The 25,038-nt window shown below is 42.8% G+C and overlaps 1 protein-coding gene across 2 annotated transcripts in view; it reads right to left on the bottom strand.

Moving 5' to 3' along the window:
• NFX1 (nuclear transcription factor, X-box binding 1) overlaps positions 1 to 25,038 on the bottom strand; it is a 62,091-nt gene that overhangs the window by 5,344 nt on the left and 31,709 nt on the right. The window contains exons 10-21 of one of the 2 annotated variants that reach the window (XM_014857494.3): positions 22,094 to 22,191; positions 20,067 to 20,097; positions 16,657 to 16,736; positions 15,624 to 15,732; positions 12,782 to 12,901; positions 10,877 to 10,956; positions 7,811 to 8,041; positions 6,884 to 6,957; positions 6,002 to 6,103; positions 5,426 to 5,467; positions 938 to 1,036; positions 366 to 432 (exon numbers count right to left, since the gene is read on the bottom strand). In XM_014857494.3, coding sequence (XP_014712980.3) covers positions 366 to 432; positions 938 to 1,036; positions 5,426 to 5,467; positions 6,002 to 6,103; positions 6,884 to 6,957; positions 7,811 to 8,041; positions 10,877 to 10,956; positions 12,782 to 12,901; positions 15,624 to 15,732; positions 16,657 to 16,736; positions 20,067 to 20,097; positions 22,094 to 22,191 — 1,133 coding nt within the window. The remainder of the gene's footprint in view (positions 1 to 365; positions 433 to 937; positions 1,037 to 5,425; positions 5,468 to 6,001; positions 6,104 to 6,883; positions 6,958 to 7,810; positions 8,042 to 10,876; positions 10,957 to 12,781; positions 12,902 to 15,623; positions 15,733 to 16,656; positions 16,737 to 20,066; positions 20,098 to 22,093; positions 22,192 to 25,038) is intronic. The other variant, XM_070496011.1, reaches the window with a different exon arrangement.

Raw genomic sequence — 25,038 nt, 5'->3', positions numbered from 1 at the left:
AGGGAAATGAACCCGTGTGTCCTACCACATAACAGCCTGTCAGAGATCTGAGGGCCCAGCGTGTCTTCCCAAGCATCCCATACAGCCAGCAACTCTCACTGTGGGACCCCCTCATCCAGTTTCTTCACCTATTCCAGGCACTGAGCTCGGATCTTTTGACATTCAATTTGACTGCACATGTCTCTTCTGGACCAGGACAGGGCTTCCCTGGATGTTATAATGGCTGGGCTTTTGGGGAAGATAAGGATCCTCAAGGAAGTTGTGGCTTTTCCCCACAACTACTCTACACTGACAGTGTTTCTGGGACTCGAGTTTCTATCAAGCTGGCCTTAGAGACACATCCAGTTGTATTTTTTGACTTTAACCTTGTTCACGGCCTCCACAAGCGCTTCCATTTCCTTCTCAACGTCGCTGACAAACTTTAAGTCCTTCCTGAAACGAGAAATCACCACAGCTAATTCATCTGTTCCTGCTCTTCTGAGAATCCTTTCCACTCGCCCTCTCTGCCTGCAAAGTGCAGACAATGGACAATGTGGGCAGAACTACAGAGGTCAGGAACTGCCAGACAACAGAAGGTCGACTGCAATCAAAGGAAAAGGGAAAGAGAAAACAAATATGAGAAAGGAGAGGACGGAAGGAGAAATAGCCACTGGAGGGCCAGGAGACAGAATAGGAGCTGTTTCTGCCCAAGTGAGGACCCACGGGGGGCCCAAACTTCTACCACAGGGGACATACAACACCTCATATTCAGTTCCTCAAGGGCACAGTTCTGAGAAACCAAGAGAAGGATTTTTATTAAACGTCATATAATCTCTTATAATAGATATATAACCTTCAACTGACTCAGTCACAGAGGAGTACATACTAGTGACTACATCCTAAAAGACCAAACACTCTTGTAGGCCACAATTAAGAAAGCAGGTAACAAGCAACATACCTGGCATCTTCTTTCAAACTGTCACTGAATTTTGACCCTGAAGAACGTACATTGAAAGGATCAGAATCTTCGCTGATATGAAACGCCTCTGCTAACCGTCTGAAAGGAAGAGAGAAGCATGTAAATAAAAGGAAAGGAGCGGGGCAAACTTCTTGTAGTAAGAGAGTTCCCGCCACATCCTCAGTTCTCTAGACGTTAATGATCTTATTTCAGGAAGCCTGATTATATCCTGGGACAAGATATGGTACTGTCTTCATGGAAGAAAATAAACACGATGCTCTATGTGGGTCTGAGTGCACCACAGGCTGACGCTGGGCCCTGGGTTATGTGGTGGAGAGGAGGCTGGGGGCTGAGAGCTCTGGGAACGGTCAACAGGGATGGCATTCTCTGAGGTTTCACCGAAACATCAGATACACAAAGCAGACACATAACTATTAAAATTAATATCACCTCACAGAAAGTCTGGAATACAAAGGAAAGAATTCCATTAACAACAGAAACACTGCATTTTAATACATTTCCTTTCAGATTTTTTTCCCTTTAAGTATTTGCAGTCGGTGTATGTAAAATTTTACATCTTTTTTCCCCACATCATTATATGATAGGCATTTCTCATACTACTATTTGGTTTTCATACTTACTCTTTTAATAGCTGCATAATCTTCTAATTATGTATATCCTACAATTTACTTAAACATTCCCCATTTAGATTTCTGTCACAGTTCCCCAGTTTCTCAACTTTAAAAGTCACACAATTAATATCTCTGAGCAAAAAGCTTTTAAGATTATTTCTTGGGAAAATGTTTCCAGGTGTGGGATTACCAAGTTAAATGGGATGGACACCAGACCCTTGGTCGCTGCAGTCTGAGTGGTCTCCACGACCCCTTGGCTGTGTTCTGACCTGTGGCATCTCATCGACACCCAGCTATGCCTTTTTTCTTTAAAGACAGGTAAAATTCAGCTTAGCTCTTAGTACAATTTCCACTTACACAGACAGGGGTCTCTTGCAAGTTTAATGCCCATAAGAATCTGGTTTAAGCTCAATTTTCTTTTTCTTTCTTTTTTTTTTTTTAAGATTTTATTTTTTTCCTTTTTCTCCCCAAAGTCCCCCGGTTCATAGTTGTATATTCTTTGTTGTGGGTCCTTCTAGTTGTGGCATGTGGGACGCTGCCTCAGCGTGGCTTGATGAGCAGTGCCACGTCCGCGCCCAGGATTCGAACCAATGAAACACTGGGCCGCCTGCAGCTGAGCGCGCGAACTCAACCACTTGGCCACGGGGCCAGCCCCTAAGCTCAATTTTCAAAATTTCAAGAGAATTCCTAGGGGGAGATCTTCCAATTTTCTGATTCGTCAGCCACTCACTCAAATTTAAACACCAATAAAACACGTCTGTGGGCTGCAGTTGGCCTGCCAGCGCCTCATCTCTGCAATGGAGTATACATTTGCAACCTTAGGTGGTGGTTTCCTTTTTAACTTTGCTTTTCTTTTTTTTCTTAGGTCAGTGGGTATTTCAGAAGGAATCTCCATACAGTGCGGGTCATTACATCATCACTGTAAGATTGAGGAGAAATTCAAAAGGCTTTCAAAACAGAGAGCCAGCTCTAATCAATACGAATATTTCTGAGCACCTACTAATGTGCCAGGCTCGAGCGAGAGCTTTATATGCACCATCCTTAGTTTTAATCTATTAATCCTCACAACAACTCTGGGAGGCAGATACTATTATTGTCACTATTTCCACAGATTTTTAAGACAATTCAAGCTTAGAGCGAATGTGTGACTTGCCCAAGGTCACACAGCTAAGTGATCTGTGAGGCTGGGACTCAATCCAGGCAGGCTGACTGGGGAGCCCTGGCTCTGACCTCTATGACGCTGCCTCTCGATCACACGGAGGTGCAGCTCCACCTCTGGAGGCCTTGTGCGATCTCGCTACAGCATTTCTGAACACTCAGGACTCCTGGTTCACATTCTGCAGCTGAGAACACTGAGATGAACGGTTCTTAAAGGGCGAGTTTCCAGCAGCAGTTATTACAAAGTTACCCTAAGGTCAAACCCAGGGAAATTCGGGCAGTGTCATTAGTCACCACATCACCTTCTACACATTCAGCTGCTGAAAGAGGTCCTGGTATCAAGTGTGCAAAGTCAAACTTGAAGGGACAACAGGACTATACTTAGTCTGCATTTGTCTGTTTCTGTTTGACTTTTTACCTTGAAACATTTTCAAAGAAAGACAAGTTAAAAGAATATTACAATGAATTCCTATATGCCCTTCACTTAAATTCTACAATCATTAACATTTTTACAGGGCTATACCTTTTAATCAGTCTTTGTTGGAACCAGAAAGCTTGCCAGTCATTGAATAAATGTCCCTTAATTTGATGAAGAGTATCCTCAAATAGCTCACAGGAAACATCATAGTTAGTGGTGAAATATTTAAAGCTTTCCGACAAGTCAGGAATATCACCACCTTCTATTCAACACTGTACTGGAGGCCCTAGCCAGTGCAATAAGGCAAGAAAAAGAAAAAAGTTAAGAATTGGAAAGAAAGAAAGCTACTATTATTAAAAGAGGACATGACTGTGTACATGCAAAATCCAAAAGAAGCTACAGATAAACTATCAGAAATAAGTGAATTTAGCAAGGTTGTGAATATAAGTCAACACACATGAATTGTATTTCTATATACCAGCAACAAGCAATTAAAAAATTAAATTTTAAAAAGTGATACAAGAATAAAATATCATTTATAATAGCATCAAAAAACATCAAAGAACAAGGAGCAAGTCTACCAAAAGATGTACAAAATCAATGCACAGAAAAGGATAAAATATCATTGAGAGAAATCAAAGAAGACATGAGTAAATGGAAGGATGCACCTTGCTTAAGGATTAGAACACTCAATGTTACAAAGATGTCAAATCTCCCCAAATAGATCCATAAATTAAATACCAGCTCAATCAAAATCCCAGTAGGTTTTCTGGGTAGATATTGATAAGCTAATTCTAAAACTTAGATGGAAATGCAAACAGCCAAGAACAGCCAAGACGATCCTGAAGAACCAGGTTTGAAGAGATACACTACCAGACATTAAGACTGGTTATACAGGTACAATAATTAAGACAGTGTTATACTAGTACAATAGGATACAGCTAGAAATAGACCCACACATAATATGAATAGTTGACTTAAGACAAAGGTGGTACTGCGGAGCACTGGGAAAAGGACATCTTGATAAACGGTACTGGTCAAATGAATATTCACATGGAAAAAAACTGAATCACGAACCCTCCTTATACCCTGCTCAAAAAAATCAGTCCAGGTCAACTGTAGATCTAAACGTAAAATAAAACCGCTCCCAGACAATAACACAGAAAACCATCATGACCTCAGGATAGACTAAATATTTCTTAAATACGGCAAAGAAAGTACTACTCACTAAGGAAAAGACTGATAAACTCAACTACGTTAGAATTAGAAACTTCTGTCTATCAAAAAGACACCATTAAGAGTGAAAAGTGAAGGGGGCTGGCCCCGTGGCCGAGTGGTTAAGTTCACGCGCTCCACTGCAGGCGGCCCAGTGTTTCGTTGGTTCAAATCCTGGGCGCGGACATGGCACTGCTCATCAAACCATGCTGAGGCAGTGTCCCACATGCCACAACTAGAAGGACCACAATGAAGAATATACAACTATGTACCGGGGGGCTTTGGGGAGAAAAAGGAAAAATAAAATCTTAAAAAAAACCAAAACTAATCTAAAGTGCTAGAAGTCAGGAGAGAGAGAGATCTTTGTGGAGTACAAGAGAGGGTTCTGGTAATTTTCTGTTTCTTGACCTGGGTGCTGATTACACCACTGTATTTACTCTGTGATGACTCACTGATCTGTACACTTCTCATCTTCTATACGTATGTTATAATTCAACATAAAAGTTCATTAAAGAAAATTTTAAGGGGCTGGCCCCGTGGCCGAGTGGTTAAGTTCGCGCGCTCCGCTGCAGGCGGCCCAGTGTTTCGTTGGTTCGAATCCTGGGCGCGGACATGGCACTGCTCATCAAGCCACGCTGAGGCAGCGTCCCACATGCCACAACTAGAAGGACCCACAACGAAGAATATACAACTATGTACCGGGGGGCTTTGGGGAGAAAAAGGAAAAAATAAAATCTTTAAAAAAAAAAAAAAAAAAAAGAAAATTTTAAGCCTCTTATGCCACTGGAATCAGGAAGTCTACAGGTCACTGAACAAGTACACTGTGGCAAGTGATGTTTACACCACGCCCAGAATCACACATGCTCACGTTTCAGAAATATGCTGAAATCACTTAAGTGGCTAATCCTTAAACCCTTCAATTCTTGACGATCGAATTTCTCTTGCTCTCCAATAGCAGCAAAAGACTCAGAGCAGGTGTTGAGTGAATGCTTGAAGGGTGGCTCCCTCCCACGAATTTCACAGAGCCCAGAGACAAGTAGATAAACAGCAGCTGAAACTACTTACTTCTTCCTTTCCAAGGCTGAACACTCCTCATCGCACTCCAGCCTTGAGAAGCAAATGAAAAAAATAAGGTCAGGGCACAGGTTTCACAGCTCCTATCCAGTAATAACTTCTCAGATGGTCAACCTGGAAACAGAGCAGATGCTGGCCCAAGGATGGCTGGATGAGGTCCCTCTCAAGAACAGGGGGGCAGGCCTCTGGGCATGCGAGTTCAGGAGTCCTCAGAAGCGCCTTAGTGTCCCCTGGCTGCTCAGCCCCCAAAATGCTCCCAGCGCCCCTCTGACAGCCCCACCCCCTCTTGACACAGTCACCACCCTGGTTCTCTTTCTCACGAGGGCTGGGCTGGACACATCTAGGTCCCGGCTTTCTCTGGCCACTGTTTGGAGTGAGGCCTGGAAGTCTCCTTTGGTCTCAGCTATCACCTGAGCAGGAGTCGCTGGACTGGAGTGGGTGTGGTCTCAACATCAAATGTCTATTGAACACCTACTGGGTGTGCAAGGCTTTGCTGTGCGGGACTGAGATAAATGGTTGCTGACCTCTGGAAATTAAAGAAGGCATGGCCACACATTTAAAATCTACCTGGCTTGGTGAATTTCCTTCTTCGTAATTAACTTGCCGATCTCCACTGAGTCTCCAAGCTGCATGTCTGTTATTTTAGAGGCCATGGAAATAGCAGCTATTCTGAAGTATAAAAAAGGAGGGGAAGAAAAGGCGATGCAGTTTCACAAGAACTTCCCCATCCTAGGCATGCAGAGGATTTCTTTCAGGTGAATCTACCACTCGACAATTTGTGCGACCTTGGAAGCCTGGCTATTATGAACTACTCATACATTTGTGTCTTATCTCAATTAGAGGCTAAGCGGCTCCAGAGGAAGTGATGAGGTAATTCACTCCTCAATACCCCTTCTCAAGCATCCAGGCCAACGCCTGGCCCTCGGTGGGTATCCAAACACAGCCACTCCAGCGTCTGCATACTCCTAAAACCCTACCTCCATGGCACATCTCTGCAGCTAACCAGAGATACACATGGCCATCCACCCCACACACCTCCACCTCTGCACTCAGATTCTGTGACCAAACGAGTCCAAAGATTTCAGGAGGCTGGAAAGACACCTCACAGGTATTCAGAAACCCCCACCCAGGGGAGGAGCACAGGAGTTGGTCCCAAAAGCATTGGCATGGTAAAGCAATTCACACAACTTCAGGACATCTTCCCTTCTGATCTCATGATGTAATAAGACCAAAAGGGAGAGAGGAAGGAGGAGGAAGAGAAATAAAAAGGTTACTTTAGAAATTAAAGTCAGGGAAGGAAAGGTACATACAGCAATACTTTGAACTAGAAAAACCAGATTCAAGAAAATTTATTTAAAAAACTTTCCAACCTTTACCAAAGTTGTAAGGATCCTACAGTAAACACACGAATCCTGGATCCACCAATTGCTAACATCAAGTAGCACTAACCTTTGATAAGTACTGGATGCTTCACAGCAAATCATCATCTCTTTCCTTCGTCCACATTCGCACTGCAGCTCTACCTGAAACGAGATGAATGGGGAACGACTTTTAGCACAGGGAAACCATGTGAACAGGCAGGTTTCACTTCTAAAGCCTCTCTCAGATCAAACCACAGCAGAGAACAGGCAGTGAGTGGACACCCTCCAGGACAGAGGAAGCTAACCGCACACGCACACTGACAACGCTGTAGTTGACATCCTTGGAGGGAAGTGTCCAGTCTACAGCGCCCCTTTCTGTCCTCAATCCTGCCCAAAGGGGCAGGCCTAATGAAACTTCCACCACTGAACTGGAGATGGACACGTGACCCAGGACCAGCCAAGGCCTAATCAACTCCACCTCGCCCTCTGCTTCTACCTCCTCTGGGGGGCCTAGCTCAATCCCTTGGACCAGATTAAGTCCCCACTCACATGCTCTCATAGCACCCTCTATGTGGGTGTACCCGCTCTTCACGACACTTACCACGGCCATAACTGATTAACTGAGTAATTAGTAAGTGAGTATCTGCCCCACTTAACTGAAGGGACCGTGTGCCTCCCGTTCGCTGGTGTAGCCCCAACACCTAGTGCAACACCTTGCACAAAACAGACACTATTATATTCGTTGAATAAATGGAGTGGGCAGAAACTCTCTTGAGAATCTGATCTACGGGAGACAGAGACTGTGGTCACCTTCTGAACTAAAAGGCCATGTCAAGCTGGGCAGACAGGAATCTGTACAATTTACTCCAGCTTTCTCTTGCTAACTTAACTTGCAGTTGCTGGCAACCAAGGACCCTGATTAGGATGTGTGCCCAGGGCCGCCGCAGGCAGTTCTACACTCACTAGTGGCCCCAGAACCACAGCCAACGCCCCACCTGGAGCCAGGAATACGCACCTCAGCTTTACAAGCAGTCACGGGGCAGGGTGAGCTGGGGTGGCAGGGCGCCATACAGGGGTGGCCACAGTCAGCTCTGGGGGTGCTGCAGGGCTGTTTGCAGGCCTCATCCACAAGACACTCTCCTTTGTGACAGAGCCTCTGACACTTGTGCATCCCACACGGTAGTGTGGCACTGCAGGGTAATCCGCAAGAGATATCAACCAGGTGACAGGGGATGTTGCTTCGTAACTAGGAGAGACAGAAGCAGCCAGATTCACATCTCCGTGTGGGATTTAGGGTGAGTCTTAATTTCCTATTTAAAAACTTCTCAACTTTCATGGGGCTGGCCCAGTGGTGTAGTAGTTAAGTTCACACGTTCTGCTTTGGAGGCCTGGGATTCGCTAGTTTGGATCCTGGGTGCAGACCTACATACTGCTGCTCAAGCCATGCTGTGACTGGCTTCCCACATATAAAATACAGGAAGATGGGCACGGATGTTAGCTCAGGGCCAATCTTCCTCAGCAAAAAAGAGGAGGATTGATGGCAGATGTTAGCTCAGGGCTAATCTTCCTCAAAACAAAAAAAACAAAAAAAAACACTCCTCAGGGGCCAGCCCCATGGCCAAGTAGCTAAGTTCATGCACTCCACTCCGGCGGCCCAGGGTTTCACTGCTTCACATCCTGGGCACAGACATGGTACCGCTCATCAGGCTATGCTGAGGTGGCATCCCACATGCCACAACTGGAAGGACCCACAACTAAAAATACAGAGCTATGTACTTGGGGGCTTTGGGGAGAAAAAGGAAAAAAAAAAAAACTTTAAAAAAAAGAAAGACAAAAAAAACCCCCTCAACTTTCAAAAAGTTCTTTTGTAAAAAGTTCTTTTTATCTGAAAAAAATTAGGCTGATTTTCAAAGTCTGAAAGGTTAGTTTGAAAAGAAAACAAATCTGAACCTTATTTAATAACGCTTGTTCTGATCTAAAAGGATTTGTGTTAGCAGCCAAGTTTGACCTGAGACCTCAAACTTCCCAAGGTGGGGAAGGAGCATGTGAAACTCGATCACGAGGAGAATGTGAAAATGCGGTGGCCAGCTGGGAGGAGCAGCCGACTTTCTGCCTCCTTTGCAAACAGCTGGGGCACTGAGTCAACAGACAAACCCTGAGGGCGGAGGGCACCCTCAGCCCACGGTTTCAAGGCTGCTAGTGGGGCTGTTTTATGTAATTAAATACTCAACTCTCCTGGCAGGTCCCAACTCCGCACGGTCTCCACAGCTTTAGGCAGCTCTGTCATTTAAAAAATTAAGAAGCAATAGCCCATTGAACCCCAAACTCATTTTTTCCTTGAGAAATCACCTCCTTCCAGGATTTCTCACTTCAGGAAAAAAATGCTGGAATCTTATTCCTGTAGGACCAAAAGTTACTTATATATTCACATTTTCAAATTCTTTCAAGAACCCTCAAAATGAGGAATATACTTCGACGCTAGTGACACAGAACTTCTACTCTTGGAGAGGCCTCCAAAGTCTAGGATGTACATGCGTCTAATCGCTTTGGCATCAGTATTTTGGTAGAAAGCAGTTCCCAATCATTGAACACTTACTTACTCTACCACCAGGACGCTGGCGGTAATTTCTGCACAAGCAGTGCCCTCTGTTGCCCCCCATCACTTGCCTATCTTCTCATCATCCTTTAGGATGTTACTTCCTCTGGAAACGCCTTCCCTCCCTGGGTAGGGGTCCCTTCTATCCCTCAGTCCTCTGCGCCTCCCACATTACTGCCTTTACAATCGCCTGTTTATACGTCTGCCTCCTGCCTCACAGGGAAGGCTCCACAGGAGAGAGGCCACACTTGTCGCTTGTGAATCACCCAACCTAGCCGGTTACCAGCACATAGTAGGTATGCAAGAAATGTTTGTTGACTAAGTCTGAATAAGCCATCAACACAAAGATGACACACCCATGTCTCAGAACGGCTGCTCTCAGAGGAAGTGAGATTTATAGAGGAAGAGTAAGTAGTAAGGACTGTAACTTGAGAAGCACTCACAGGAAATAAGTGGAGAAAAATATGCCTGTCAAGATAAGAATGCTGAAAGCATGTTGCCACAGATGTCAAGAGTTTCAAGAAATGTTGGGCAACATGTTATGAAGCCAAAAGAACCGGTTACAAAACAGTATAATCTTTAGAGGACGGGAAGGTGTGTATCACACATGCCCAGCAGCCTACAGACCAGAATGTTGACAGCATTTTTTTCTGAGTAGCTGAACTGTATTTTAATTGTCTACAACAAATGTGCATATTTTAAAACAAAAAAGTTTTTAAGTGTTTCAAAGGGTCTACAGTCAACAGTCCAAATATAGCTCAGAGGCTAAGAATGAGGGTGAAAGTCTTCACGGAAGTGGCAATGCGGAGGCGTGGGTGAGCCTGGAGGAAAGCGTTTTGGCCCAGCAGTCAGGACAGGAAGCTGCATAGGGCACAGAGAGGGCAGCGGCAGCTGCTGGAGAGCCCACCTCTGTTCTTGGGATGCCCTCACTGTGACACCTCTGCCCAGGCCAGCAGCCTCTCCCATGCTGGTTAACCCGGAAAAGTTTGCTCTGAACACAGCCCACGTTCTCAAGGCCAACTGGCTGAGCTTAACTTGACTGTAGCCAGATTAAAAATGATAGCAGAAGAGACTTAAAATGCTACCTATTGTATGTTTCCGTGTATGTGAAATTCTGGAAAAGGCAAAACCATTGGTACAGACAACATATCACTGGTTGCCGGGGTCTGGAGGTCGGGGGAGGAACTATAGAGGGGCACGGAGGAGTGGGTGTGGGGAATGAATGTTCTCCATCTTGACCGTGGTGGTGCGTACACTACTCTATCAATGCTTTTGCCAGAATTCGTAGACCTGTACACTGAAAAGAGTAAATTTTATTCTACGTAAACTATACCTTAATGGAAAAAAAAAGAAAAAAGAAAAAAAGCGGCAATAGCAGACCTCTGCTTCTTGGCGTATACCTGCCTTGAGAAACAATGAGACCAACAACTCAAAGTAGCTCAGCCATGAGTCTCGGGCTGGAACTAGGAACCCTGAGAGACTTACCTCGTGTCTGCCCATGCACCACTTCTGAGTCAGGAAGGTACAAGGGGGGCACTTCTCCTCACTGTGACAGGAATGATACACTGAAGGGAGAGAAAGGCGAAACTGGGAACACGCTTAAATAAAGCCACACAAACTACCAAACATATTATAACGCATATGACATGGGACTTCTACATTTAGGAGCTGGGAATACTTTTTAAAATGATCACAAGAGAGTAAAAAGTAGCTGGTTTTATACCAAAGTACCGAAGGGTGAGCATGAGTGAGAAAGAGAAACCGTGTGAGCGGACAGACACGCCAACGCAGCAGAGAGAGCGAGGCAGCTTTCCGCTCTCCTCAGCCATCCTTCGGCCCTTCCTGACACAGCAGCCACTCACTTCTGCTCAGACGTCGTTGCTACTCATTCCACCTGACATGCTTCCCCTGAGGCCTTTCACTTTCCTTACTGCCTGTAAGAGGCAGCGCATCCAAACTCATCTCCTAGAACGAAGCCTTCCCTCTCTGGCCATAGCCTGCCCTGAGCTCTCCTCCACTCCCTGAGGTCTCAGTTCTCATGCAGATGCCTTGCCACCACGCTATGTGGCCCATCTTCATGTAATGGTTGGTGGTGTCATGTGCACTTAACTACCATCCTCTTTCTCTCAGAGACAACATAAAAACTTCAAGGTCATGAGCCATTTCTTCTTCCTCTGATCCTTCCTGTGTCTGACGCCATGCTGGATATACAACTAACATTCAAGAAAAGTTAAATGAATGCTGAACAAAAGCAGGCTAAAACAATACAGCTCACAAATGGCTATGTTCTTACTCTGGACATTAACCCCAGGATTGGACTTCATCTGTACCCTCTGCAGGTGAGCGTGAAGGAGGGAGGGGTGAGCACTGGCTTGGGCATTTACCTCATGCTGATGCAAACACCACAGAAGGGGCTTGCAAACTACGCTGGGAGGGCCATCCTAAGGTCCCCAGGAAAGGAGGGACTTTTCACTTCAAGAGGAATTTACTTAATTCTATTTTACCCTATTAACTTAAAAAATTGAGACATGATTGTCCATTTGTCAGTCTGAATCATATGGCCAGACTTACTGTAACTATCAAATCTGGTGACCTGAGTTATTTCAGGTTTGTCTCTGCAATGTGGTAAAATGAAATGATGGGCCCAGTATGACCCATGACCTCCTAGACTAGACTAGAAGAACATGGGTGCTGTCAGGTAGCTATTAGTCTGGTGTCTACAGCAATCTGTTAGAGAAACTGTCACCAACTTAAATGGCCAGCAACATGGGACTGACTGAAGAAGTTATGACCCGTCCATGTAACAGGACACTCCACTACCACTGCAAATCTATACTGTAGAAAAATACTCATTAATAAGGAGAGAGATTAAAATGACAATAATAAGAGGGAAAAAAATGCAAATATATATATTTGCCCGTGGAAAAGAGCCCTGAAAAATATACACCAAAATATAATTCCTAGAAGGTGACATGATTTAATTTCAATCTTCTAACTTTCTATTGTCTTTCTTTCTTTTCATATAATCAACATATATTGTTTCTACAATCACAACAAAAAACCCAACTTACTTTTAATTTTGCAAAAAGATGCTCAACTTTGAAATATGCACCAAAAGTGGAGGCCATAAGAAAGAAAAAAATTCCCTGAAAGACAAGACCAGCTGGGGATGCTCCCAACCTTTCAGGTGTGTCTGACATCCAGAGTAAAGCAATGGAGGGCACTGCGGTTCCCAGCTGTGGCCCAGATCACGGATCCACCTTCGTAGAGGCAGCTCCTGAGCACAGGCAGCAGGGGCGGCCATCACAGAGTGGTGAAGACCATCACACAACATCCTAAATGAACAGTGTGAGCGGGCTGTGAGCGTGGAGGCAAGCAGATGGGACCCACCTGGATGGTCGCACTCATGGATTCTGGCGCAGGTCTGGGTACACTCGGGGGGTCTGGTACCACAGGGCACTGGAGGGTAGATCACTGATGCACCACAGTGGCAGGTTAATTCATCAAAACCTGGTGGAGCAGCAGGCAGAACAAAACAACCCTTTGTGAGTTTGGGGTGTGCATGCACATATTTACACACACACGCACAGCTTTCTTTTGGCTTGTATTTCTAGGGGATTTTTTTTTTTTTAAAAAAGTGTTTCCTCCAGGACTCTCGCCCACAGCTCTTCTCCAGTCAGCACTCTCCAGCAAACCCTTCAGAGGCTACACGATGCAGCAGAAAGAGCACTGCAAATAGTCAGGAGACTCAGGCGTCTAGTCCTGGACCTTCTCCTAACTTCTCAGTGGCTGTGGGCAGGTAATTTAATCCCTCTGAGCTTTCTTTCTTTGGGTCAAATGGGGATACCAAACTTTGACCTATTCACTCAACAAGCTTATTGTGAAGATGAGCTACATATGTCAAACAGTGAGGTAAAGGGTAAGGGGCCCTGAGCGTGTTTTTATGGAACTCTGTGTGATTTATCCCAAAGCACTGACTCAATCCCTTTTTGAAATGACGAAGGCCTCATATTCCAGAGAAAACACTTTGGGAAACCCTGATGTAGGTGAATCTTCTAACGTAGCAGTTCTCAAAGTGTGCTCTGTTGACCCCTAGTGGTCCCTAAGATCCTTTCAGGGAGTCCATAAGGTCAAAATTATTTTCATAATACTACTAAGCTATTACTTGCTTTTTTTTTTTTTTTTAAAGACTTAATTTTTTCCTTTTTCTCCCCAAAGCCGCCCAGTACATAGTTGTATATTCTTTGTTGTGGGTCCGTCTAGTTGTGGCATGTGGGACGCTGCCTCAGCGTGGTTTGATGAGCAGTGTCATGTCCGCGCCCAGGATTCAAACCAACGAAACACTGGGCCGCCTGCAGCGAAGCGCGCGAACTTAACTGCTCGGCCACGGGGCCAGCCCCTATTACTTGCTTTTTTTACCCACTGTGTTGACACTTGCACTGATGGTGTGAAGCAATGGTCGGTAACACTGCCAGGGCCTTAGTGAAAAATCAAGGCAGTAGCACTAAACTCTAATCATTGTATTTTTCACTGCCAAGCACTCAGAGTAAATAAAAAAATGCCAATTTCACTGGAGAAAGTCCTTGATGAAGCAGCAGAAAAAATCTGGACCCTTGAATACATATGTTTTTAATATTCTGTGGAACAAAATGGGAAATCTGCATAGAGCACTTCTGCACATGAAGATACCCTAGTTGTTTTAAAGAATTGTGCTTCTTTGAGCTGTGAGCTGAATTAACCTCTTTTTTTAATAAAACACTGTTTTTACTTAAAAGAATGACTGACAAAGCCATGGTTATTCAGACTGGGGTATTTGGCAGACATTTTACCAAAAATTAACAAAGTGAGGGGGCCAGCCCGGTGGCACAGCAGTTAAATTCTCATGTTCTGCTTCAGCAGCCCAGGGTTTGCTGGTTCGGATCCCGGGTGTGGACATGGTATCACTTGGCAAGCCATGCTGTGGCAGGCATCCCACATATAAAGTAGAAGAAGATGGGCACGGATGTGAGCTCAGGGCCAGTCTTCCTCAGCAAAAAGAGGAGGATTGGCAGCAGATGTTAGCTCAGGGCTAATCTTCCTCAAAAAAAGAAAAATAAAAAAATAACAAAGTGAGCCTGTCACTTCAAGAAAACTGCCTTTGCTGTCAATGATAAAATTCAAGCTATCAAGTGAAAATACAATTTTGGAAAATATGTATTAAGCACTATGAGCTTGACAACTTCCTAATACTTTTCCCAAGACTTTTCTGACGAGTTTGGTAGCTATAGTATTGAATATGACTTTTTAATATTATAACAGAAAATCTGTCAACATTTGAAAGATCTGCATAACCCAGCAAACAATTATTTTCCAAATGATCAATGCATGATGTTATAAAATCACGCATGGGTAAAAGATCCATTCAAAGTACAAGAAAAACCAATGAATTTTAATGTGATAGAGAAGAAAAACAAAAAGCACTGACTCAAGTCCTTTCTGAAACGAGGCTGACTTCTGATGTAATATCAACAAAGAATATCCACAATTATTTGAAAAAGTATTAAAAATATTCTTCCCTTTTCCAACTAGCTAACAGTGTGAGGTCCCGCCTCGACTGCACCGCAACAGACTGATGCAGAAGCAGACACGGGACTCCAACTGTCTCCTGCTAAATCAGGCGGCTACTCTTCTCACTAATTTTTTTCCAAAATGTAGTGTTTTTTTTAAAAAAATGATGTTATTCATGTTAACATGCAATAGATATATTTCTGCTTTTAAAAAATGAACTAATAAATCAATATTTTAAAAATTTCTCTGTTGCAATTCCTAATATGGTAAATATAGATAGATATAACTCACATAAAAAGAGCTCTTTGGGATCCTTAATAATTTTTAAGAATGTAAATGAGTCCTAAGACCAAAAAGTTAGCAAACTGCTGCTTATAATATATAGAGAGAAGACTGCTGAGGACAGAACCTGGGGCACTAATATTTAAGAGGCGGGCAGCAAAAGAGGACTCCATTACTGAAGCAGACCCATCTCGGGACTGCTGCCCACACCCCAAGTTCTGTGCATTCAGGGACAGCAAAGGAGCACTAGCAAGAACTGTTTTGTAAGTCTCCTCACATCTGAAATACTAAGGCTTATTAGTTCAGTAATCCATATCAATCTAAGCACACCCATCTCGCAAAATATATTATGCCTGAACTTCTAGAAAATTCTTCTAACAAGATATGCATTGGGGACACTCACTGGCTTGCCAGCACGTCTGGCAGTTCCCGCGATGACACGGTTCTTCACACCTATGAAGGCCACAACGGAGTTTCCTCCCACAAATCAAAGGACACTTGTGCTCCTTATCCTAGGAAGAGAGATTTATACTCGTTCAAAAAAGTATCTCCATTTTATATTTTCCGTAAATGACAAAATTAACAAAAACGAAGCTCTCCACATTTATGGATGAAATGATGTCTGCGATTAACTTCAAAATAATTGGGGAGGGGGGTAGGTGGGGATGTGGATGAAACAAGATTAGTCACGAGCTGATCACGACTGAAGCTGGAAGCTGGGCAAATGGGACTCACACTGGTCTCTCCGCTTTTGTATACATTTGAAATTTTCAATAATAAGAAGCCTTCAAACACTGGTTTATAAATAAATCTTGATATACAGTATAACTTCATCACTTCGACTTGTCAATATATAAATTTAAAAAATAACAATGCGTATTATATATATACATATACACATATAAGTGTGTGTGTATATATGTACTACCTTGCTATTGGTACTGTGTTATCTACACACACACAAGGTAACACAGTACCAACTGCTAGTAAATGACTGCCAGTAAGTAAACACTTCCTTCATTTAGTTCCATAGGAGTGAATATTTCAGATAACTGAAACTGGATCCTTTAAAAAACACCACTCTCACTTTGCCTAATGACCTGCCCCAAGGAGAATATAAAACCTGAAGCCTCAGGCCAGTCTGTGTGTGGAACAGCACACAGTCTCCTGCGGACGACTGAATGCTCATCAGTGGTCTTGGGCTCTGGGGCCTGTGGCCTTCTGTCTTTCTTCTTCCCCTTCCTCCATGTTGCCACTGGCTGACCTGGCTGAGGCCTAAAAAGGCCCCGCCTGTTTCTCTGGGCAGCACTCTGACTGTTGCTGGGAGCCTCCCAATGATTTCTAACTCTGGGCTGCATGCCAGATGGCTGAGGCTTCCAGAAAGCCAGCCCCTGGATGAACGCAGTCCGACTGTGTCTAATGATAACTCCACTTACCACACAGCATATCTCGTTACATTTATGCCGTCCACATAACCGTTTCTTGTTACACCGCTTGTCACACATAAATGTAGCATCTGCCATGGCCAATTCAAAAGAAAAAAAAAAAGGCAAAGGATATGAACATTCGTTCAACAAACACAGGCTTAAGAAATACAAATGTAACAACATAAATAAATTAGTTATGGTGAAAATGTATATTAAAATCATTTTTCACTTGTCAGATTGTCAAAAAATAGAAAGTAGGAAGAGTGATTAATACATGGGATGGGTGAAGGTATGGAGAAAAAGGCACACTGATACTTAGTGGATGGGACTATAAACTTTTGGAGTACAGATGTATCTATCAAAAATTTAAGTGGTAATTCCATTTTAAGGATTCCTTCCTACAGATACACTTTCAAAAGTAGGTAGGACACGAAAAGCACACGCAACAAAAGAAAACACATAAACTGGACTTCATCAAAATTAAAAGCTTTTGTGCATCAAAGGATACTATCAAGAAAGTGAAAACACAACCCACCTCACAAGAAAATATTTGCAAATCATATATCTCATAGGAGTCGAGGATCCAAAATATATAAAGAACTCTTGCAACTCAACAACAAAATGACAAACAACTCAATTAAAAAATAGACAAAGGACTTGAACAGGCTCTTTTCCAAAGAAGACATACAGATAGCTAAGCACATGAAAAAATGTTCAACATCATTAGTCACTAGGGAAATGCAAATTAAAACCACAATAACATATCATTTCATACCCAATCAGGATGGCCATAATAATAATAATAACACAGAGAATAACAAGTGTTGGAGAATATATGGAGAAATCGGAACCCTTACATTGCTAGTGGGAATGTAAAATGGTGTAGCTACTACAGAAAATAGTATGGCAGTTCTTCAAAAAACTACACCCAGAATTGACATATGATCCATCAATTCCATTCCTAGGTATATACCCTAAAGAATTTAAAACAAGTATTCAAACAAAAACTTGTGTACAAATGCTCATTGCAGCACAATTCACAATAGCCAATAGATGGGAAAAAAAAACCCCAAATGTCCACCAACAGATAAGTGGATAAACAAATTGTGGCATATCCATACAGTGGCATGTTATTCAGTCATAAAGAGGAATACAGTACTGGATATGTGCTACAATGTGGATGAACCTTGCAAACACACTAAGTAAAAGAAGCCAGGCACAAAAGGTCACATACTGTGCGATTCCATTTATATGAAATACTCAGTATAGGTAAATCCAGAGAGACAGGAAGCAGATTAGCAGTTGCCAGAGGCTGGGGGCATGGGGTGAGCAGGGAGCGAAAACTTAATAAAGGATTTCCTTTTGAGACGATAAACATGTTTTAGAACTAGATAGAGGTGATGGTTGCACAACACTGTGAAGGTACTAAATGCCAATGAACCGGATAATTTAAAATGATTCGTATGTTTTGTGAATTTTATCACAATAAAAAGTGGGCTAGGTGCTGAAGTATTTATGGGTGAAATGATGTTCGAGATTTGTTTTCAAAGTACTTTCTTGAAAAGTCAGAAAGGGAGGGATGGAAGAAACAAGACAGGCAAAATGTGGATAACTGCTGATGACGGGTGATAGGCACACAGGGAGCCATTAGGCTAGCCTCCCTACTTTCACATACGTTTGAAGTTTTTTATCATAAAGTTTTAAAAGGTGGGACAAGACGGTTACTGCATTATTTGCAATGGGAAAAACTGGAGACAATGTAACTGACCACCAAAAGGGCAACGGTGAACTATATTATAGTATATCCACATACAGAATACTCTGCAAGAATGAGAGCTATACACACTGACACAGAAACATGTCTTTGACATATTAGTGAGGAAAAAAACCCAAGTTGCAGACAGTATGTTTACTGTGAACCTAAGTTTAGGGGAGAAACAAAACTACACTGGAATGTGTATACATCTGTAGGAACACAGAAGAAGATTGGGACCCATACCCAACAAACCAATGACAGTGGTTTCATCGGGGGGTGAAACCAGGAGGGGAACAGGGGGGAGGGTGTATTTTCACTTTTTACTTTATATTGTTTTACTAATTTTTTTTACTTTAAAAGTTTATTAATGTTAGGTTTTCAAATTATGTTTTTAATAGCACTAAAATTTTGACCATGGGTTTGAGGTAGAAATTTCTGGTTACCTCAAATATTCAGCTGTTTGAGGCAGTTATTCAGCTACTCTCCACCTTCTTCAGGCCACCAGATCCTTATTTTGTTCAGAAATTGGGCACCCGGGTGCTCCTCAGTTCTAGGGGCGAATGGTGAACAGTCCAGCCTGTCACGGTTACTCCATCCTCCTTGTTAGCGAAGGGTGTAGGCAGGAGCACGTGACACAAAACGTACTAAGGGCCTTTCGGACTGTTTTCCTTGCTCTTAAGAAGGAAGACAGTTAAGGACCTTCCTTTCCTTCCTCTAGCTGTTGTCTGAGGACTCAATGTGTGGAACCGCTGTAGCTAACTTATACCCAGGAGGGGAAAACCGAGGAAATCACAGAGAAGCTGACCTGGAGTCCTAGTATCACTGTTTGGCATCAACCAACCTTAGACTTGTTCTGCCTCCAGACTTCCTGTTATGACAGACAGTGAATCCCCCTGTGACTGAAGTCACTTTTCCCTGGGTTTCCAATCCCTGCAGCCAGAAGCATCCTAACCAATACAGTTTTCTTCCTGATCAGAGGAGAGCTTTTATTTTGTACACACTTATCTTCTATCACTTTTCCAAAAATGTTTTAAGGTGGTTTAAACAAAGGCTATGTGATGGTTAGCAAAACAAGGACAGAACCAGAATGGAGTGAGATATCAGGATCAAGGACAAAGGAAGAAACAATATTCTAGGCCTCAGGTTAAGAAGGCTGCTGGCCAGCCCCTGTTCCAGGTATCCGACAGGGTATCAAGCCTTAAGGGGAGCAAGCAGCAGTCAGCGCGTAAAAAGTTTGCTTCATTAGTTACTACTTACCTTCACCTCCCCCACCATTTTATCATGAAAATTTTCAAACATATAAAAAAGTCAAAACAAACGTTCGGTGAACACCTATATGCCCACTATCTAGATTCCACCCTTAGTTACTTTTTCACATACCTATCTATTCTTCTATCCACCCAACAACTGATCTTATTTTTTGACACATTTCAAAGTAAGCTGCAGACATGAATACACTTTCCCCATATTTTTCAGCATTTCACTAACTAGAATTCAACTTACAGTTCTTTTTTTCTTTTGAGGTAAAAGTTACAAACAATGAAATGCACAAATCTTACGTGTACCTTCGCTGAATTCTGACAAACACAAAACCCAAACCTGTCAAAGATAGAGAACGTTGCCTTCACCCAGAAAGTTCCCTCACGCCCCTTCCCAGGCATACCTTCACTTTTGAGACTGGTACATGGGAGCTCCTACGGAAAGAAAAAGGAACAGCAACCACTTGAGGAATCAACGAAACAACACGACGACAGTGCAATGCTAACTGTGACGTGCACATCCCGGGACCCTGCCCGTCTCGGGCACGCACTCACCAACTCACCTATCTGGAGCCGGGTTCGCCCGGTCCCTACACTCAAATGCTGGACTCCCAACAGGGCCCCAGGTTTACTGACTTTTCATGCAAATATAATTGTGACAACCTTTGTGGTCTGGCCTCCAAACTCCCAGCAGCTTAGGTATCATAAAATCTGAATAGAAAGAGGAGCTGCTAAAGGTATGCAGAGCAAAGAGAAATAACTGCCAGCCAAGAGTACTGACAGAAAAAGCCATTAAAAGCAGACATAAGAATTGAAAATGTGCAACAATCTGGTACCATTCAACGCAGGGGCAAAGAGCTCTACATCTTGACAACACTGGTGAAGGGCAGCAAAGCAGAATACAGCAGCCCTTCTGCATTCGGAGTTTTATTATTGTGGTTTCAATTACGTATGCATGGCTCCAAAAGTCTAGCACACGTAACTCTGCTGAGGCGTGATCCTGAATGACACGCGTGGCGAGGCTGCTGTGTGGCAGCGAGTCAGGCACTCGCGGGAGAGTGAACCCAGCTGGCTGCCCAGCATCTGCCTCTGAATTTGGCTTTGATGTTATTTACAGGTTGCCATGTACTCAGCAATAAACAAACTGATAAAAAACACTCCTTCTCAATGAAAACGACTGTGAAAAAAAAAAGGCAGCTATTGAGTTGATAACAGAAGTGAAGAGGTCTAGGAAATTGAAGCTTCATGGCTAGTAGGAGGTTTTAGATAAATTGACCTGGCTGGGTTCGATGATATGAAAAAGTTCCCCATATGCTCTCTAGAGATATAAAGCAAAGGTGACTCAGGAAAGCGCCTGAGTGAGTGCTCCAGTTAACGTAAACACTGGATTGTACGGAAGAAACAACACACTGGAGTGGTATCTACACTGTAGGGAAAGGCAGAGCCCCCATAAGTCCCCAATAAACCAATAAATACGAACTACCCAAAAAACTTACACAGTATTCTTTGTTAAGAGGTAGTAAGATAGAGCATATGATTTCAAAGACTCCCACCAAAGTGATTAAAAGAAAACCACATTTAAGAAATGAGTTTCATTTATCTAAAAGACTCACTTCCATGGGAAAGTCCACTCCATTACAAAAGATATCATGAAAAATATGGCTGAATAATGAGTTGATTATCAGCATTTCAGAGATTTTCACTTTGTCAAAAGGTTTAGTAGAACTCATATTGATGGCGAACTCCTCCAGCAATTTTATTTATTTTTAATTTTTTTTAGATTGGCACCTGAGCTAACAATTTTGCCAATCTTCTTTTTCCTTTTTCCTGCTTTTTTCTCCCCAAATCCCCCCAGTACATAATTGTATATTTTAGTTGTGGGTCCTTCTAGTTGTGGCATGTGGGATGCTGCCTCAGCGTGGCCTGACGAGCAGTGCCACATCTGCGGCCGGGATCCGATCCGGTGAAACCCTGGGCCGCCAAAGTGGAGCACACGAACTTAGCCACTTGGCCACGGGGCAGGCCCCCTTCGTGGACTCTTCTAATTCAGCAACCGTCTAAACTCTTGCTGTGGGTGTCAGAAGTGAGGGTGACCTGCGAACTGTGTTCCCCCTAACTTCTTAGCTAACTCCTTGCAACAATGTTATTGCTCTTCTCTCCTGGCATCTAGCATTATCACATTTGTACTAGGTAGAGCTATTTGTATACCTGCCTTATCCCCATTATGGGCCTCTGAGCCTTGAGTGCAGGACCCCACCATACCTATCCCACAACTGGACCATAGTAGGTGTCAGTATACATTGGCTGGATTGAATGAATCATTCCATAGTATGAGAGCAGTAAGACTGAGGTTATTTTGATTACTCCCCTCCCATAATCACCAATTTAAAAGGTATTGGTGGCAACAACTCTAGCATTGTTTGAAATTTACCTTTGTTCTGAAAGAGCATCTGCAGGAAATGACTGATGTGCGAGAGCATGGTCCACAGTCTCCTTCATGGCAGAGCTTTTCACAGGTATGAATGAAATCTTTAATAAAAATGAAAAAAGCCAGGAATGAATATTGCAACTCCTCATTTTCAGACTCCCAAATTCACTAGTCAGTCTTCCACCTCTGTCCCTCGCAAGCCCAGAATCAGAGTTAAGGAAGAAGGATGCCATCAACGCCTCCTCCCTCCTCTTCCCTGCATCCGGCAGGCTGGGCCTTTTCTGGCAAGGACAGGCCCCAACCTCAGTCACTGGAATATACTTGGCAGTGCATACGCTTTGCCTAAGTCAAAGAACAGATCTTCTGACTCTTTATTTAGGCCCCAAGTCTCCAGGCTAGTCTTGGATCTCCTTAAAATTGTAGCCATGGGTGACTTATTGAAGTGCTCTTGATTCTAAAAATCATCCGGGGATCATAAATAATCAGAAACCGTGATCCATAATCTCACTGACTCAAGCTCTGTGAATGCCTGTTGATAGGTGGCCTGCCATTCATTCTGCTAGACTAGGTTTAGGACAAGCCCTGTTTCAAGGACCCCTCAGGGATCATCCATAGTCCCTTTTGATGGCTGCTGTTTACATGATGCATTTTTTCCATCCTTTTACTTTCAGCCTAATTGCATCTTTGACTCTAAAGTCCGTTTCCTGAACACAGCTTATAGTTGGATCTTGTTTTTTTAATTCACTTTGACATCTGCTTTTTGTTTAATCGTTTAATCCATTCAGATTAACGTTATTACTGATATAGCTGGATTTACCCCTGCCATTTTACTTTCAGTTTTCTATATGTCTTTTTTGTTAATCTAATCCTCTTTTACAACTGTCTTTTTCATTAAGTGAATATTTTGTAGTGTAACATTTTTTCCTTTAATGGTATTTTTTGAGTTATTTTCTTAATGGGTGCTCTAGGGCTTACCATATACATCTTATCAGAATCTACTTCAGATCTCCACTAACCTCGTTCCAGTGAGATACAGAAGCCTGCCTCCTATGTAGCTCCATTCCCTCTTCTCCTCCTTTGTGCTATTATTACACATATCACATCTACAGTCTTGTGCCACATATGACATTCCAGTCAACGAGGGACCGCATATGAGACTTGGTCCCATAAGATTAGTACCATAGAGCCTAAGTGTGTAGCAGGCTATACCATCTAGACGTGTGTAAGTGCACTCTATGATGTTCACACAACAATGAAATTGCCTAACGACGCATTTCTGAGAATGTATCCCCATTGTTAAGCAACGCACGACTGTATATATGTTACAAACTCAACAATACATGGTTATAATTATTGCTTTATGTACTGTTCTGTCTATTAAAGAAGCTGGAAAAAGAAAGGAGAGCATGCATGTATAGTTTGTTATGCTCACCTTCTTATTCACCATTTCTGGTTTTCTTCATTTGTTCCTGTGGACCTGAGTTTCTATCCGGCATCACTTTCTAACTCCAATACCACTTTGATCTCATCCGCCTCCTCTGTGCTCCTGTTGTCAGCTATATTTCTATACATTATAGGCCTAACGATACAATTATATACACACTATTTTATACAATTGCTTCCCAAATCAGTGGAGAAAAGAATAAATATGTATTCATACTGTCTTTTTATAATTATGTAATTCTCTTTATAATTACATAATTACCTTTCCTCTTTAATTTTTCATGTGGATTTGAATTTACATCTGGGTTTACTTGCTTTCAGCTTGAAGAACTTCCTTTAGTATTTACTGTAAAGTAGACCTGCTAGTGGTGTTTTTATCTTCATTTTGGATATAAATTCCTGGTTGGCAGTTTTTTCCTTCAGCACTCTGAGTGGGTCATTTCACTGCCTTGTGGTTGTGATGTAGTGTCCCCCATTGTTTCTGATGGGAAGCGTGCCGCTAATCTGACAGGGGTTCCCTCGTATATGATGTGTCATTTTTCTCTTGCTGCTTTCCAGATTTTCTCCTCGTCCTTAGCTTTCAGCACTTTTCCTACGTGTCTAGGTGTGGGTCTCTTCGCATTTATCCCATTGGAGTTTGTTGAACTTCCTGGATGTGTAGATTAACGTTTTTCAATAAATTTGAAAAGTCTTCAGCTATTATTTCTTCAGATATTTTTCTGTTCCTTTTTCATCTCTGGTATTCCCAGTGTATATATATATTTGTGTGTTTAAAGGTGTCCCACGTTTCTCTGAAGCACTGTTCATTTTTCTTCATTATATCTTCTCTCTGTTCTTTGGATTATACAATCTCTGCCATTCTATCTTCACGTTCACTGATCCTGACTTCTGCCAGCTCAAATCTACTGCTGAGCCCCTTTAACGAAGTTTTCATTTTAATTATTGGACGTTTCAACTCCAGATTTTCCATTTTGGTCCTTTTTCACAATTTCCAGTTCTTTATTGATATGCTGTTTGATGAGACACTGTCTGTAAACCTTCCTGTACGTAAGTATGCTTACTTCTAGTGCTGTGAACATATTTATGATGGCTACCTTGAAGTCTTTGTTAAATCTGACATGAGTCATTCTCACAGAAAACAGAAACAGGACACAGAAAGGTTCTACTGCGTGTGTTTTTTCTTTTTCCCCTGCGTCTTCACATACCTCATAATTTTTTGTTGGAAACCGGACATTTTTGGTAATAAATTGTAGCAACTGTGGGTACTATTCCTTTCCCCACTGCTTGTTTTTGTTGTTGTTTGCTTATTTGGTTTGTGACTTGGCTGGGACACCTTGGTGAAGTCTATTTCCTCTATGACATGAAGCTGTTGGTGCCATTCTTCGGATGGCACAGCCTTGGGGGTGTGCACGGTCACCCCAGGATGAGAATGGTTTCAGCAGGGCTCTCTGTGACTGTCTCTTTCCCTGGCCTTTCTCTTAAGCTGTCTGCCTCATTTGGTATTA

The sequence above is a fragment of the Equus asinus genome, chromosome 23, assembly GCF_041296235.1.
Source record: "Equus asinus isolate D_3611 breed Donkey chromosome 23, EquAss-T2T_v2, whole genome shotgun sequence".
Lineage (NCBI taxonomy): Eukaryota > Metazoa > Chordata > Mammalia > Perissodactyla > Equidae > Equus > Equus asinus.
Note: the sequence above shows the minus strand (reverse complement) of the source record. Positions and strands in the feature narration are given on the sequence as shown.